At 52.7% G+C, this 14,660-nt stretch overlaps 6 protein-coding genes across 6 annotated transcripts; 3 read left to right on the top strand and 3 right to left on the bottom strand.

The window, feature by feature from the left end:
* Window positions 1-562: 562 nt before the first annotated feature.
* PSV08DRAFT_250928 (uncharacterized protein) lies at window positions 563-2,817 on the top strand (the record flags this gene model as incomplete). The annotated part of the gene is made up of 5 exons (XM_014224998.1): window positions 563-679; window positions 758-1,103; window positions 1,157-2,208; window positions 2,255-2,459; window positions 2,510-2,817. 5 exons carry the CDS (start codon window positions 563-565, stop codon window positions 2,815-2,817), a joined length of 2,028 nt encoding a protein of 675 aa, XP_014080473.1.
* Window positions 2,818-3,269: 452 nt separating this feature from the next.
* PSV08DRAFT_373852 (cleft lip and palate transmembrane protein 1-domain-containing protein) lies at window positions 3,270-5,508 on the bottom strand (the record flags this gene model as incomplete). The annotated part of the gene is made up of 3 exons (XM_066093281.1): window positions 3,270-5,228; window positions 5,260-5,322; window positions 5,494-5,508. The coding sequence occupies 3 exons, from the start codon at window positions 5,506-5,508 to the stop codon at window positions 3,270-3,272; spliced, it is 2,037 nt and encodes a 678-aa protein (XP_065948178.1).
* A 145-nt stretch (window positions 5,509-5,653) lies between these two features.
* On the top strand, window positions 5,654-6,695 carry PSV08DRAFT_208679 (uncharacterized protein). The gene is made up of 2 exons (XM_014224996.2): window positions 5,654-5,864; window positions 5,918-6,695. The coding sequence occupies exons 1-2, from the start codon at window positions 5,818-5,820 to the stop codon at window positions 6,537-6,539; spliced, it is 669 nt and encodes a 222-aa protein (XP_014080471.1). The 5' UTR covers window positions 5,654-5,817; the 3' UTR covers window positions 6,540-6,695.
* Window positions 6,696-7,326: 631 nt separating this feature from the next.
* PSV08DRAFT_327680 (uncharacterized protein) lies at window positions 7,327-8,363 on the top strand (the record flags this gene model as incomplete). The annotated part of the gene is made up of 5 exons (XM_014224995.2): window positions 7,327-7,499; window positions 7,612-7,677; window positions 7,740-7,815; window positions 7,883-8,099; window positions 8,201-8,363. Coding segments are annotated over exons 1-5 (575 nt in total), but the record flags the coding sequence as incomplete, so codon positions are not given.
* Window positions 8,364-8,439: 76 nt separating this feature from the next.
* PSV08DRAFT_404639 (aminotransferase class-III-domain-containing protein) lies at window positions 8,440-10,410 on the bottom strand. Its single transcript, XM_014224994.2, has 2 exons — window positions 10,074-10,410; window positions 8,440-10,022 (listed from the first exon to the last, which is right to left on the bottom strand). The coding sequence occupies exons 1-2, from the start codon at window positions 10,364-10,366 to the stop codon at window positions 8,780-8,782; spliced, it is 1,536 nt and encodes a 511-aa protein (XP_014080469.1). The 5' UTR covers window positions 10,367-10,410; the 3' UTR covers window positions 8,440-8,779.
* Window positions 10,411-11,290: 880 nt separating this feature from the next.
* PSV08DRAFT_208672 (uncharacterized protein) lies at window positions 11,291-14,434 on the bottom strand (the record flags this gene model as incomplete). The annotated part of the gene is made up of 3 exons (XM_014224993.2): window positions 11,291-12,131; window positions 12,185-12,265; window positions 12,311-14,434. 3 exons carry the CDS (start codon window positions 14,432-14,434, stop codon window positions 11,565-11,567), a joined length of 2,772 nt encoding a protein of 923 aa, XP_014080468.1. The 3' UTR covers window positions 11,291-11,564.
* Between the last annotated feature and the right edge of the window lie 226 nt (window positions 14,435-14,660).

Raw genomic sequence — 14,660 nt, 5'->3', positions numbered from 1 at the left:
ATGCCCCAAGGCCCGAGGCAGGCGTGCGTCCTGCTGGCATCCTGCTTGCATCTCTCGCTGCAGGGCTCGTCAAGACATGCGTTTGCTTGGCCGAGGTCATGTCACGTGCCCTGTTAGCGTGGCTCTGGCAAACTTGCCGACTCGTCTCACGTTCTGCTTACCTCTGCAACTGCGCCCTTGACGTAGACCACCACCATCTCTCGCGGCCCATTCACACTGCTTCCATTGACTCTCTGGCTTGCTGCGACTATTGCGCTTCGTGGTGACATCGCTTGCGCAGCCAATTCTCTACTGCGCGCTCGCGTCCTTGGTTGACTGGGCCAGCAGCTCGCCTCATCCGCGTCAGGAGACAGCTCAGCGCTCCTTTCGCCTACAGTCTTCGTACAGTACTCTACTGCCTAGATCTTCTTGCTTCGGCTCGCGTCTTGTGGGTTTCAAGTAAAGTCTGCTGCGTGTTTGCCATCTCGGTTCTCTCACTCCACGCTTTGGCCCCGTGGTGCATTGCCAAGGGCCGTCTTTTCCTTTCGCTTCAAATCTCTGATCTGGCACATTGAACATAGTCATGGCAGCCATGGACGAACTAGGCACACAATTGCAATCCCTCCAGGCGCTCAAGCCGCCTGGGGTCACACCCACCAAGATCAAAACTATCACGCAACTGTGCGTTGACAACATTCAGGTATGCCAATCGCAAGGACCTTGTCCACAACCTCTGCGCGTTTTGGTCATGATACTAAGGACTTGAACTCACATGTAGTCCCACCCCGTCATCGTCCAGAAGATCGCTCAGCAGCTTCAAAACAGCGCCGTCACACATAAGCTAGGAGTGCTATACGTCGTAGATGCAGTCGCCCGCCAGTGGGTAGAGAGGGCTAAGCAGGCCGGCCAGACCGTGTCCAAGAATGCTGTTCCAGGAACATATGCTTCAGGAGTGCAGATGATGCGAGATGTGCTACCCGCCATGATGATGAACCTCATCCAGTCTGCGCCAGAGACTCAAAAGGAGAAGATTTCCAAGCTTATAGACATCTGGGAGCGTGGGCAGACGTTTCCACACGACATGCTGGCCTCCTTCAAACAGCAACTGAATGGTGGTCACAATAGTAGGTAGAGGCCTACGCGTTGCCTTTTCTCCAGCTAACGCACGGTAACTCAGGCGTTCCATTACCTGTAGAGCCACCGAAGAGCAATGGCATAGCCCCAGCCTTCAACGGACAGACTGCTAACCCACAGCCACTTGCCCCGCCACCTCCGGCGCAACCATCACAAGACACTAATGCTCTGTTTGCTGCCCTCGCCGGCATTAGCCAGCAGAATATACCTACTAATGCTCCACCTGCAGCACCTCTTGCGTTTCCTTTCCAACAGAACGTATTGCCACCTCCACCTCCTGGTTTCGTGCCTCCACCGCCTGCTGTAACAACAGGACAGCCCGGTTTGCCTGTCCCACCTGCTGGAATGAATGAACTCGCAGGACAAATTTTACAGGCCATGAGTGCTGGTTCAATCCAACCCGATCAGGCAATACAAGTGTTGAACGCATTAGCCACAGCTCAGAATGGTGGACTGCCAATGTTGCCTTTGCATCCTCCAGTGGCCACACAGACACCCCCACAAGGGCAGTCAATTGTAATCAACGGTAACCAAACAGATCGGTATGATCAGACAGACAGTAGAATGCGAGACCGCAGCCGATCTCCTGGCTTTCAACGTCGACGGTCGCCTGGGGATAGGTCACCTCCCAACCCCAATCGTCGGGAGAGCCCAACATATGGTGTTTACGACCCAAATGCAGGCCCTGAAGGCAATTCGCAACGCTTTGAGCGAGGTGAGCGCGGTCGTAGCCGCGGCAAACAAAAAGGAGGACGTAATGATCGTAGTGAATATCGGCAACGCTCGCCACCGCGACGACAGCCAAGCCCGCCTAGGGCAGCGGCATATGGCCAGTCCAAGTATATTGATTGGGATGAGACCCTTCCACGCGATAATATCAGAGTGCTTAGTCGTACATTGTTTGTAGGCGGTGCTGGCGGAACAGAAAGTGAGATTCGGAGCATCTTTTCTCGCTTTGGTAGGGTCCAAACGTGCATTGTCAACCAAGATAAGCGACATGCCTTTGTCAAGATGTTGACCCGCCCCGATGCTCTTGCTGCCAAGCAGGGCATGGACAGCCTGAATGATCCTGTTGCACAGTCCAAAGCGCGCCAGGTAAGGATGGTATTCTTCTAATCGTGTACATGACTGATGGGTGCAGACGCGATGGGGTGTCGGATTTGGTCCTCGTGATTGCAGTGACTACCAGACGGGCATCAGTGTGATTCCCATTTCCCGGCTTACTGAGGCTGATCGTAAATGGGCACTGACCGCTGAGTATGGCGGAACTGGCGGTCGTGCTCTCGAAGGTGGCATGGTAATCGAAGAGCCGGATATCGAGATTGGGGCTGGTGTTTCTTCCAAGGGTATGCCTGTCTTCTCTCGCACGGGGGAGTTACCGCTAACAAAATCGCAGCCATCAGCCGACGTGTGCCAACCGATGCCCCTCGCAGTGGGCGTGGGGGCTACGGTGCTCGTGGAGACAACCATGCTGGACGTGGCAACTCTAACGGACGTGAGAACTTGAATGAGCGCGCCGATGCTGCACCAAACAACTTTGGCGGTGCACGCCCCGGGCCTGAGAATGCCGCCCAACACAAGTTCCGCAAACACGACCGAGGAAACGCTAATGATCCCCGCCATGTGTCGCCTAGAGCTGATCAGGGTGTTGCAGTTCCGCCGGCCGTACCTGGGTTCGGCTTCCAGCTCCCCGGCTTTTCATGATACTGTCTCATTGATTAATTCCCGATATGCATATGCGTGGATTCCTTTTTTGGGGGCTCTTTTCTCGACTTTTATACGTATCAAGTCTCTAGCAGTGGGACGGAGAGGGAGGAAAACAAAACTCTTTTTCGCTTTCGGCATATGTTCAAAGCATTGCAAGGCGTTGTGGCAGCTCTTGCGAAACACTTTTTTCTTGCTATGTAAACAAGGTAGTTTTGTTTGCTTCGTGTATACTTGAAGAAAGAGTGGTCCTGTGTATAGTATTGCTAATTGATAATGTCATGTGCAATTACATGTTGATGTGTAATCGAAGAAATAACGGGCATCGCAATGTATTCCATGTGAACCTTTTAATGATTACAACATGATGGAAACAAAGGGTTTTACCGTGAATTCCTCCTTGAGCAACGACAAAAAAAGGGTAAACAAAAAACAGTATCTTGACAGTCTCCTTACTTCCTCTTGGTCGCTTTACCCTTCTTCTCACTGCCTGTGGCAGCCGCCTGCTCCTTCTCCTTAGCCACGTCCTCCATATTCTGTGCATCCGGCACCTTCAACGATTTATCGCCATCAGGATGCGCAGCAAGCGGCTTATTCGCATCCTTCTCCTCGACCTCCTCGTCATCACCACCCTGTCCAAACTCATTAACACGATTGTAATCGACCTTGTACTTCCATGTCTGAAACAAATACACAAAGAAAATGACATCGTCACGGAGCGTGGCAAGGCGATGCAGCGTAGGCATCTTGATGGTGAAGGCGAACAGGTCATCGATGAAAGTGTTGAGGAACTTGTACGTCATTGCGCGGCCGGGCATGTGGGCTACGGACTGAAGTCTGTAGTTGATGTAGAGCGCGGGGACCATCATGAGGAAGCCGTATGCGTAGACGGAGCCGACAAGCGTGGTGATGATGAAGGAGTACCATGACTTGTGGGATTCGTACATGAGGGAGTAGATTGCGTAAGCGACTAGAAGCGGGATGGCGACCATGTAGAGGTATTTGAAGGCGATGGCGTCGTATTCCTCCGTCTTCTTTTCTGTCTCAGAGAGCACGTGCTTGTCTTCGAAGACGACGGTGTAAGGGAGGAGGGAACCGGGGGCTGTAGGGCGGACGCGGACGTTTACGGATTTTGTGATTTTCCAGGCTTCAATGGCCATGCCCATGCCTTGGCCAAAGAGGATCATGTATGAGGTGTTTTCATTGTTGTCAATGAGGTAGAGGAAGATGATGGCTTGCATGACGACGTTTGCGAGGATGGTGCGGACAGAGGTGCCAACGTTGTCCTTTTTCTTGCGCCAGTGCTGCACGTCGTTCTTGAAGGCGAGCATCTCGAAGATCATGTGGAGGACGGAAACAATGGCGGTGACGGCAAGGAGGTACGAGTTACTATCAATGATGATTTCCTTGAACATTTCCATCTCGGAGCCGTCGCCACCTCCAGGTGTAGACTGCCCAGCGGCCGCAGCTCGGGCATTGGCATTGAGGTTCTCGTCAACAGAGGCGAAGATGTTGAATTTCCAGTGAGCATAGTTGTTGAGCTTTACGTGAAGTGGAATGGTAGTGACGGTTTCGTTGAGCTCAATCATGTCCTTTTTGAGCTGCCAAAACGTGTTTGTAAAGACAATGGGGTAGTACCAGCCGTGCTGACCCGTCTCATCTCGCGCACCGGTCGCTTCAAGAGTAATATACTTTCGGGGGCCAGGATGCATACTGGCGAACTGCATAGTGCCTGAGTCGGGGATGAGGGACACGGTGAAGTTGGGGTGGTAGTAGTTAGCTATAATCTTGGGCGCTTTCTTCTCCTCTTCCGTCTCGATCTCGCTTTTCTCAGGCATATCACTTAGCAAGTTCCTCGTCTTTGCAATCTTCTTCTTGGGTTGATACTGCGACAAGGGTCGAATGAAGTGGTAAGCCTTTTCGGTGTCGTAGCCTGGTTGCGTGGGATCAAGCACGTTGCCGCTCTGCGCCACGTAGAAGTGAGCAAGGAGCGTCGCGTTGAGCTGCACCTCCTTGGGCACTTTGAACTCAAGGTCTATTTCTCTGTTCTCGCTGTAATCTCCATACTTGAAGTTCTTCTCGTGAATCAAGAGCGACTCTTTAGGCATGGACTTGAGCGGCGGCATGGCGACGGAGGCTGAGATGTACATGGCAATGTCCATCTCAGTGCCAACAGGCCACATGGGTGCAACGGCATAGGGTATGTGGCTCCATTGAACGCCTGGTGCGAGAGATTGGGGACGCTGTTCCCAGGCGGGTATCACCACATTGCCAGATGGTTGGGCGACTGCTCCGGGTTGGGATGGGTCGGCGGCGGAGGGCGCAGTCTGTTGGGCCTGTGGCATGAGGTATTTCATCCCACCTTGGACAAGCATGAAGATGCCGACGCTCTGGGCAATGGAGGTAAGGAGCTACGAGCTTTGTTAGTATACATTGCAGCACAGATGGGGCGTTGGGGCAACTTGCGCTCTTGCCCTGCTCGGGCGCCTGGGCGGCTGCTTGTGCCTCTGGCATGATGGCAGCGTGCGGAATTGGAATTCCGGCTTGAGCAGATTGGTGTCCAGGAAGCCAAAAAGAAGAGACGTGGAGACGCGATGTGAGAACAGATGGCCTGGCAAAGCGGGCGGAGGAACTGGGGCGGGCCAAGACGGGCTGGTAGTGTCAGGGTCTAGCCACATGGGCGGGCGGCATGCCGGCATAGCAATACTTACTTAGGCTGGGGTGACGCAATGCGGCTGACCGAACTGCGCATGCTACAGGCCCTGCGTCTGCTGCCTATTGTGTGTGTGTGTGGATATGTATGTATGTATGAGTCGACGACGTTCCGGTCCTTTGTCTGCTTTTCCTTCTCTCGCTTGGACTTGGCAACGCCCAATTACAATCACTTATTAGCACTGCCTGCTTCAATCTTGTCGTACTAGTAGCATACCGTCATCCATTTTCTCTGGCACATTTTGTTCCGAGCCTGTTCCGAATACATACGAACATCGTCTTCACAACATGACAACTACTAACGACGCCCCCAAGCAGCCCGTCGTCTGCGTCTTGTATGTGCAAATTGGCCTTTTTCCTTCCTCTGCTCACATGCTAACTGCCATAGTTGTGGCGCCTCGACCGGCACATCACCCGTGCACATGGAAGCTGCCCGGGCTCTTGCAACCGCCCTGCACAAGGCAAACACCAAGCTCGTCTACGGCGGTGGCACTGTAGGTCTCATGGGAGAAGTAGCACGTACCCTCGTCTCGCTCTCAGGCCCTGACAGCGTCCACGGCATCATCCCCGCTGCCCTCACCCGCCTCGAGCAGAACCACGACCCTGCCGATCCCGACAAGCACACCATCGATGAATCCATATACGGACGTACCACGGTTGTCAAGGACATGCACACACGAAAGCAAATGATGGCTCAGGAGGTCATCAAGGGAGGCCCTGGTGGCGGCTTCGTGGCCCTATCAGGCGGCTACGGAACGTTTGAAGAGCTCATGGAGATTACAACGTGGAACCAATTGGGCATTCACAGCATGCCAGTCATTGTCTTCAACGTCGATGGATACTGGACTGGACTGATTGAGTGGGTCAAGAATGCCGTCAAGAGCGGCTTCATTGCGCCTACCAACGCTGGAATTCTGTCCGAGGCTCTCACAGCTGACGAGGTCATTACATGCTTGAACGAGTACGAGAATGCGCCCGGACGTTTTAACCTGACTTGGGAAGAAAACTAGGTTTTCCACCCGTTGTTTGTCGCGAGGCAGAAGGGAAAAGCGTGGATCGACAGGGACCTAAAATATACAGTTTAGTGATTGCCATCTGGTTTGGCCAGAGGCTTGAAATACGATCTTCAAACAATGCCATGTTCAGCTCTGACATGGCTAACCTAATACGTCGTGCTACACAGCCCTTCTGTTTGCTCGCTATTAACACCTGATCTGCTGCTGGTACATCGAATGACAAGACTAATAAGCGGGGCTAGACCACGATGGTAGCGCGCCCACCTCATGAGTGCAGATGGGATCTGCAGACACCCGCACATGGACAGTCTGCATTAAAACGCCTCAATATGGTGGAAATTAACGTCAAGCAAGGCTGCCACATGTACCAAACAGGACAGCTGCAAACGTAATTGTCTAGCGCTTCCAAATACTCTTCACCAAGCATGCTCTTTTCGTACGACTTCGGACGTGATGGAACCCCGCAGATAGGCATCGGACCTAGTCCAGACCCCAGCCACGCTGCCTCATCTAAACCCGGCACCAGCAACCCCACCCCCGGCCAATGAACCAGCCAAGGATATAGCCCCCGACGCTTGACACACACGACCCTTCCTCTCGGCCTCTATATACGCCGTGAGGGTGGGATGAGAATGGCCAACACGTCATCGATAATCGGCCACACAAGTGCCAGTGAATAATGGCGCCTTTGTCTTCTTTGTATATAGTCGGCCTCACTTCCCTCTACTGACCTAATACCCGCTTCACAACGGTAGTATTCACCTTCTTCGTTAGACGGGTGCGTTATTTTCACCCCTCGGGACTTGATAGGGTTCTTCTTCTCTTTTTTCCACATACACAAGTCTAGACCTATCTTCTACAACCAGACTGTAGATCGACGTGAGCACAAGAAGAGACAAATATGGCAGACGACAAGAAAGAGCAGGCAAAGCAGGCGGCCGCTGACAATGGCATGTGAGTATTTCTATTCTTCTGTTCTTCACATATCAGATTTGATCGACAACAACGGGAAACACGAGGTACGGACAGAATCACTACAAACACCCACTAACGCACGCAATCGCAGTCTCAACCCCTCGGGAGTAATGGTAATGGCTGCAGCGCCCATGTACATCGCCCTGGTTCCTGTCACGTACGTACCACGCACACAATGCCACCCACATCCAACGCCGAAATTCTAACGAGCAGCCAAAGTACCTACCTCACCGCCCCAGAGAGTATATGCCAATCCCTCGTCCACGCAATCATCAAGCTCCTCCCCGGAATCAACGTAAGTGCCCTCTTCCAAAACCCTCACACACACATACAACCAACATAGGCTAAATCAACCAAAAAAGACTACGGGCATAACTTCAGGTCGCGCCATCCCCGCGCTTTCCACTCTCTACCTCTTCTGGACTTTCGGTGCGTCGGGTGCCCTCTCCGCCGCAGGCCAAGCAATGGGCCGCCGCGAGGGCATGGACAACAACCACCCGAGAAAGCACGTGCACCAGCTAGAGGGTCTGCCACTTAGACTACGCAGTGCGCATTATGCTCTTCTGGAGAATTTTCCCGGTAGGTTTTCCTTTCCTCTGCCCCATCTCTCCATTCCCAAATCCCTGGTGGATTTGATTACCGAGATTGATGTTTAGTTGCTGATACAAGTGGGATGACAGCATTCGCTCTCGCGGCGGCTCTAGCTCAGATTATGGCGCCCAACGATGCTCAGATTGTCAACCTGCTTGGCTTCCACGTCATGGCAAAACTCATGGTGCACTACCCGGCATATGTGGGTAATTTGGCGGTGCCGAGGTCATTTGCCCATCTCAGTGCTACTGCGGCGTTGGTGAATGTCTGTTGGAGGCTGGCTGGGGCGAGCTGAGCCATCTTTCTTTCTTTCTCTCTTCTTCGTAGAAAGGTAAAGATGGAGAATCTGTTCGCAAGAGAGAGAAAAAGAGCAGAATGTATAATCTGAAAGCTTCGGATAAAACCAAGTGGCGGAAGAGTCAAGCGACCTTGGTAAAAGAGAGGAAGGCTGGCGCTTACAAATATACTCTGATAAGAAACACTGACCCAGATACAGCATGCAAGAAATGGGAAACGATACCAACTGTCAACTAGTCCAAACATTATTTTCTCATGCAAAACTACAAAATAAACAAAATGGTGCCAACTTGACTCTTGATAACCCCAAAGGCAAAAACGCCCAAAACACCTTGCTCACGAAATCCTCCATACACCCTTGCCTACAACATCTACTCCCTAAACACATTCTCCAACCTCTCAAGCAACAAATCCGCATGCTGCTTCTGGAAAATAAGCATGGGCCGTAACCTTACCGCCCTCTCTCCGGAACCCCCAATATTGACCCCTTGGCCCTTGGCCTTCTTCAGCACCTCATCCCTCCTAGCACTATCAAACGCAATAAAAGTGCCCTGGCCCTTTCCGCGCAGATTCTGGATTTCACTCGGGTACTTCTCCGCGAGCCTCTGCAAGCCCGCAAAAAGGTAATCGCCCGTGGCAGCCGTACTACTGACGAGATCCAACCTCTGAATCTCCTGGATGATGGCGCGGAACAAGATGGCGCGCGCGGGATCACCCATCCACGTGTTGAACTGGCGGTACGGCTTATTGGGCCGCAACTCGTCGTTGCCGAAGTAGTAGCCTGCCGTCTGGGCTTTCTTGGAGAAAGTGACGATATCGGGGGCAGACGAGAGACCCCAGTGCTCGTGGGCCCAGAACTTGCCGGTTGCACCGACGCCGGTCTGGACTTCGTCGACGATGAGGAGGACGTTGTGTTTCTTTGTGATTTCGCGGAGCCCTTGGAAGAAGAAAGGGGTGGCGTGGTTGTCGCCGCCTTCGGATTGGACGGGCTCGACGACGGCGGCGACGGGCTTGTTGTGGTAGTTTGCTAGTAGCTCCTCTGTTTCGTCTAGGCATCTTTGCTCTTCTTTTCTGTTCTCAGCCTCGTGCTCAGCCAGCGGGTACTTGAGCTGAGGGAAGGGGGCTTGCGGCCAGTCAAAGGCGGGAATGTCGAGTTTGTGGATGGGCTTTGAGCGCGTCGTGGAGAGACTGCCGAAGAGGCGGCCGTGGAACCCGGTTTTGAAGGAGAGAATCGACATGTTGGGGGCGCCGGGTGATTTGTTGTTCATGGAGGAGGCGATATCTTCGGCGGAGAAGTCGGCGTCGGCGCCGCCTCGTTGTTGCTGGCGCTTCCACATGAAGGCTGCTTTGTAGGCGAGCTCGTTGGCGTCAGAACCGGCTTGTGCGGTGAAGACTTGGTTGAGGCCTTTGGGTGCTACGGAGAGAATGCCGCTTTCAAGGATGTCGGCCCAATCGTGCTGAGGGAAGTTTCCGAGGGCGGGTCGGTTGATGATGGCTGAGGCCATTTCTGGGGAGGTGGCTGCGAGAAGAAGAGAAGGGTTGTTGTAGCCGACTGGGATAGAGGCAATCTGGGCATATACATCGAGAAGGACATTACCATCAAGGTCGGCAATACTGTCAAAAGTTAGTTTAATCACCCTCAAGTTCAAGCGTAGAGAAACATACTAGTTGCCGTAGCTGCGTGAATAATCGGCCATCATGTTCAAGCTTCGAATATCAAACACCTTGCCGAGCTTCTCAATAGCCTTTTGACTGTTTGGCCCAGGGATCTGTGTCTTCACAATTGGCAGCTTGGGCTCGTCGGGGAAGAATGACTGCTCTCCGCTATCTGTAGCGACCGCGGCGGCTGCGGTAGCATATCGTCTGTTGAGTGCCATTGGTACCCTTGAGGCCGTGTGAGAATTCACACGAGGAAGGATCGTCCGCGAACGGCCGGCAGTACGAAGAAGAGGAGCCATTGTGTATACAGCTGTCGGCGTATGCAGCGTGCAAATGTGGTTTCAAAGAAGATGTCCGGGATGCACAGTTGAGGTGCGGGGCGACGCGACGCCAATCAAGAGGTGTCTGCGGGCCGTCTTGCAATGGCACAATCCAGAGAAAGAGAGATCTTGAATACTATTCCACTATTGAAGAAGAATACTAGAATCAAACCCAGAAACATCCCTCGCGAAGAGCGCCACCGCCTTTTATACCAGCAATCTCTCGGTGCCACTGATAGAGCTACTTGGGCAGCCGGCTCTACGTATCCCCGCATAAGCTTGACCAAGTGAGCCTCTGAGTTCTAGTGTACGTTTTGAACCCTCGACTAAACCCCTTCCAGATGATAAATTTGGCAATCCGATCCGATACACGCCGCAGACGCCTCGTACGCCACGGCAGTGTCACGCTCGGAGAGTTACTGGCGCGGGGTAGTTAGTTGTTGTCAGCAAACCACGTGTGTCGGTTCTGTATGTCTTGTTCCGCCCTACGTATGTCAAGATTCCACAAAGTCGAGTCTGGGTATGCATCCGACACGCAACGGCATGATACGACAGTTCAGAAGGGGCCATGGTACAAGGAGGAGTAACTGATTATAGGCTGCCATGTACCAAGGGTCAGTACGCCAAATGTCGGTTCACGGTGGGGTAATAGGGTGGTTGTTAGGGTAGCCATGACACAAAGAAATGTACTAAGAGGCATTCTGTTACATCATGGAGTCACTATCAATTACCGATTTTCCGAAAAATTGTACCATCCCCTCAACATACATGTAGCAATCGGAACGTACAATTAAAATGTTTTCATATACCCAACCTATCGGCCCACCTCGTTTGACCCATGAGTACCAGTGACACGAGTGGAAGTTTTCAGCCCGTCCCATATTCCACGAGCGCAAAGAAAAGTAGTACCATGGAATTAGCAAGTTTTTGACGACTTTTGTCACGAAAAAAACTCCATGCCCCTTCCGCCTTCCATGCAGTCGATAGCCGGTCCAAAACGCAGCAAACCCACAGAACCACTTCAGCGAGTTCTTTCCAACCGCCCAACGCCTTTTGATATGCTTATGCAACCGAAACCTTCTCGGCCTAGTATGTTTTGATCTCGAACTGATTACAAAAAGATAAAAAAAAAAGCGCAAGCAACATAGAAATCGAAAAAAAGACTACCCAGAGCGGGCTACTGAGTGTGCTTACCGTTACTGCCGTTTACAAGAGGCTGCTTCTGATCAATGAAGCTGTTTGTGGGAGGCGTCGCAAGCTGCATCGGACTGCCACAATCACCAAGTTGAAGAGTGGCCTTTACTCCATTGGGCAGGCTATCAGCAGCGTCTGGAAACGAGGCTGTGGGGGTTTCATCCATGGGTGTAAGGCTGGACTCTGCATCTTCGGTGGACTCAAGTGGTGGTGGAGGCGGTGGAGGCGCGGGTTGTGGGGTTTCAGAGCTTGTCCGTGTTCTCTTCGGTGAGCCAAATCGACCCTCTTCTTCTCTCTTGCGCTTCAATTCAGAGGCAGAGTCGGAAAGAGAGGCCTCGTCAACCGTGGCTGCCAGGCTATGAGAAGTGCCACGGATGGTATCATTCTGTGGCGTCTTGATCTTCTGCCGTTCGTCCTTCTTCTTGACAGCCTTTTCCATAAACTCTTTGACATATTTCCGCACTGTTTTCTCGTGGTTCGAGCTAATCTTAGCCGTCGGGTCCTTGACACGCCCAGATTTGTAGTCACCGCGTACGAGCTTCTTTGCCACCTGCCAGTACGATTAGCAAGCCGATATAATAGACATCAAAGAGAGCACTCTACCTCTTTGCTGAGTCGTTTGACTTCCTCCTTTTCGAATTTCTTCCGGTAAGATGACGTTACAGCCATGACGTGAGGTGAGAGCTATAAATGTCAGTTACACACTGCGTATCAAATCAATGTACTCACGGTCGCCTCGTATATCTTTTCTTGCTTCTCTATCGGTAGACTTCGCCATTTTTCATCGCGCAGTGCCGGCTCTCTGAGTTCGTCAGGGACAGGCTGCGGAGTGGTGGACGCAGAGTTCCCAGTGGGGGTTTCTGTTGAGGTAATGCGCGATATGATGTCTTGAAGCATCTGAGTGTCGCTCTTGGCTTTGTTCTGTTGGGGTGGTGCGTTGACAGCCTGGGTGGGGCGCTGCCATTGTGTGACGCCTGAGGAGTTGTAAAAGTATGTCGATCCATTCTCTGCAGTAGCTTGAAACCAACCCGGAGGAAGACTGTTTGGCGGCCGAGGCCGATTAGCTGGTCGGGCAGCAGGAAAGAAATTGGCCGGACCGCGGGGTGCATTCAAGGCGCGAGGGCCTGAAGGGATGTTCGTAGCAGATGGCCCTTTCGGCGCGACTGCAGACGGTGACTTAGATCTAGACCTCGATCGCTCCCTACCTCGCTCACGCCGCTCGAAGTGGTTTTCGGTTCGGACAGGTGTGGAGGCATTTGGATCCCTCTTTATGCGAGGTATCCTGTACGCAACCTCCAGCTTGCTCCATGCATTAAGAAGTTCTGTAGCTAGAGTCTCGACCCGCTCATCGCCATAACCGTTTAGTTCAGCGACCGCTTCTTCAATGCCAGATTCCTGAATCTTGTTGCGAGTGATTCGTGGTAGTCTTTGGAGGATGTCAAGAACTTGCAGCACTACATTAGCGTCCTCCTTCCATATTTTTAACGTCTTCTTAAGTGTCTGGTAGCCATGAAACTGAACAATGCGATGGCCAACCCTCTCGCTGCTATTCTGCATGCGGCTGAGCAGCTTAACAGCAATCCATTTTTCGGTGCACTGGCGCAGAGCAGGTACGATTTTCTTGACTCCATCCTCATCGAGTTCCTTTGGCTGCAGATCATTGACGTATTCCTCATCATCCTCGCTCGCCTTCTTTCTGCGGGGTTTCTTGGCAACAACCGCTGTGTCCCAGGCAGCACCATCATCAATGCCAAGAGCCTGGATCATGTCAGTGGACAACTTTGTCGCGTTGTCAGACTGTGTCTTTCCGCCAATAAAACCACTGCAGTTGGGTTCACCGCAGTAACAAGGTTGCGGGTCCGCGCCGTATCGGTCCACATTGTAGTTAAAGACGAGTTCTTCACCGGCTTTGACCTGTCGCTCGACGAAGATGCCCATGCGTAGCTTGTCCCCGACAACCCATTTGTCGACGAAGCAGTTGGGATTACATGAGTGATTGCAGAACCGGCCAAGGTTGCCCTTCTTGGTAGCGTCTACAAACTCGCCCTTGGTCAACGACATGAAGTAGAAGTGCTTGATTCCCTCCTCATCGTACTGGCCCATGCGCCGACGAAAGGTGCGTTCGTCAATAACTTCGCCAATGTACTCGAAGACAAATTCGCCTGGTGCCATGTCTTTGTTGGCACGCAGTCCAAACCCTTTTTTCTCCGTCTTGATGACGGCGACATTGGCGTACTGTTTGCGCTGGAAGCGTTGGTTCTGACACCGCCTACCGCAGCCGCAATCCCCCACACACTCCATTTTTGTGGCGCGATTGATGCAGTCTGAGTCTTCGCCACAGGCATGATTTTTCCTAGTCGCAGGGTCGTATTCCTCTTGGCAATCGCATTCGAGCGCCGGGTCTGTTGTGCCAATAGTCTTGTTCGCGTACGTGCATTCAGTGAGTACCGTGAAGGTTTCTTTGGCGGCTTCGGTCGAGTCTGGGAGGTCGAGGTACAACGGAGGCGGCCGTGCGACGACTTTCTGGGCTGCAGTACGCGACAGCTTGGGTGCTTTGCCGGGTTCCATCTTCAACGTGATATCTCCGCCCAGGGTTTCTTCGTGGGTGCTGCCAGGCGAGGGTGCTTCAGACTCTTGCTTGATCATAGGCGACCGGGATTTAGATCGCGACTTGAGCCTGGGTGGAACGGCGAGGGGTGTGGGTGCGCGATCGAGTGAGTCTGCATCCTCCACCTTTACCTGGCTTGAGCCGTGACCCTCACCTGCCTCGTCCGAGGCCGCGCCTTCCAGCTTCATTTCGCGTAGCTCAGGCTCTAATTGAGCGTGGTCCTTTTCCGAATCGTGGCTCGACATGTTGGCGACCGTCGTGGGGGTGGAGGAGGATGCTGGGGGCGGCAGGTAGAGGATCGCGAGGTTCTGGACAAAAGGGACGCTAACGTTCGATACCTCTGATCACGCATACAGAAACAACTACTCATTCACCTCATGGTCCGAGCGACGCGCACGTAATAGACAATATCAAAATCCCTCCCTGTGAAGCTGAGCAAAAAGCGGATTACTAGGACGAAACGCGGTCGCT

This window comes from Bipolaris maydis (assembly GCF_028858645.1).
Source record: "Bipolaris maydis strain C4 unplaced genomic scaffold PSV08scaffold_14, whole genome shotgun sequence".
Classification (NCBI taxonomy): Eukaryota; Fungi; Ascomycota; class Dothideomycetes; order Pleosporales; family Pleosporaceae; genus Bipolaris; species Bipolaris maydis.
The sequence above is the reverse complement of the archived record's forward strand: the minus strand, read 5'-3'. Positions and strand labels throughout refer to the sequence as shown.

Bases quoted from the DNA above. Each gene is read 5' to 3' on its own strand.
- PSV08DRAFT_208679 (XM_014224996.2), top strand. From the start codon at position 5,818: ATGACAACTACTAACGACGCCCCCAAGCAGCCCGTCGTCTGCGTCTT. The intron at 5,865-5,917 runs GTATGTGCAAAT...TAACTGCCATAG, and splicing joins CAGCCCGTCGTCTGCGTCTT to TTGTGGCGCCTCGACCGGCA.
- PSV08DRAFT_404639 (XM_014224994.2), bottom strand. From the start codon at position 10,366: ATGGCTCCTCTTCTTCGTACTGCCGGCCGTTCGCGGACGATCCTTCCT. The intron at 10,023-10,073 runs GTATGTTTCTCT...AACTTTTGACAG, and splicing joins TCACGCAGCTACGGCAACTA to TATTGCCGACCTTGATGGTA.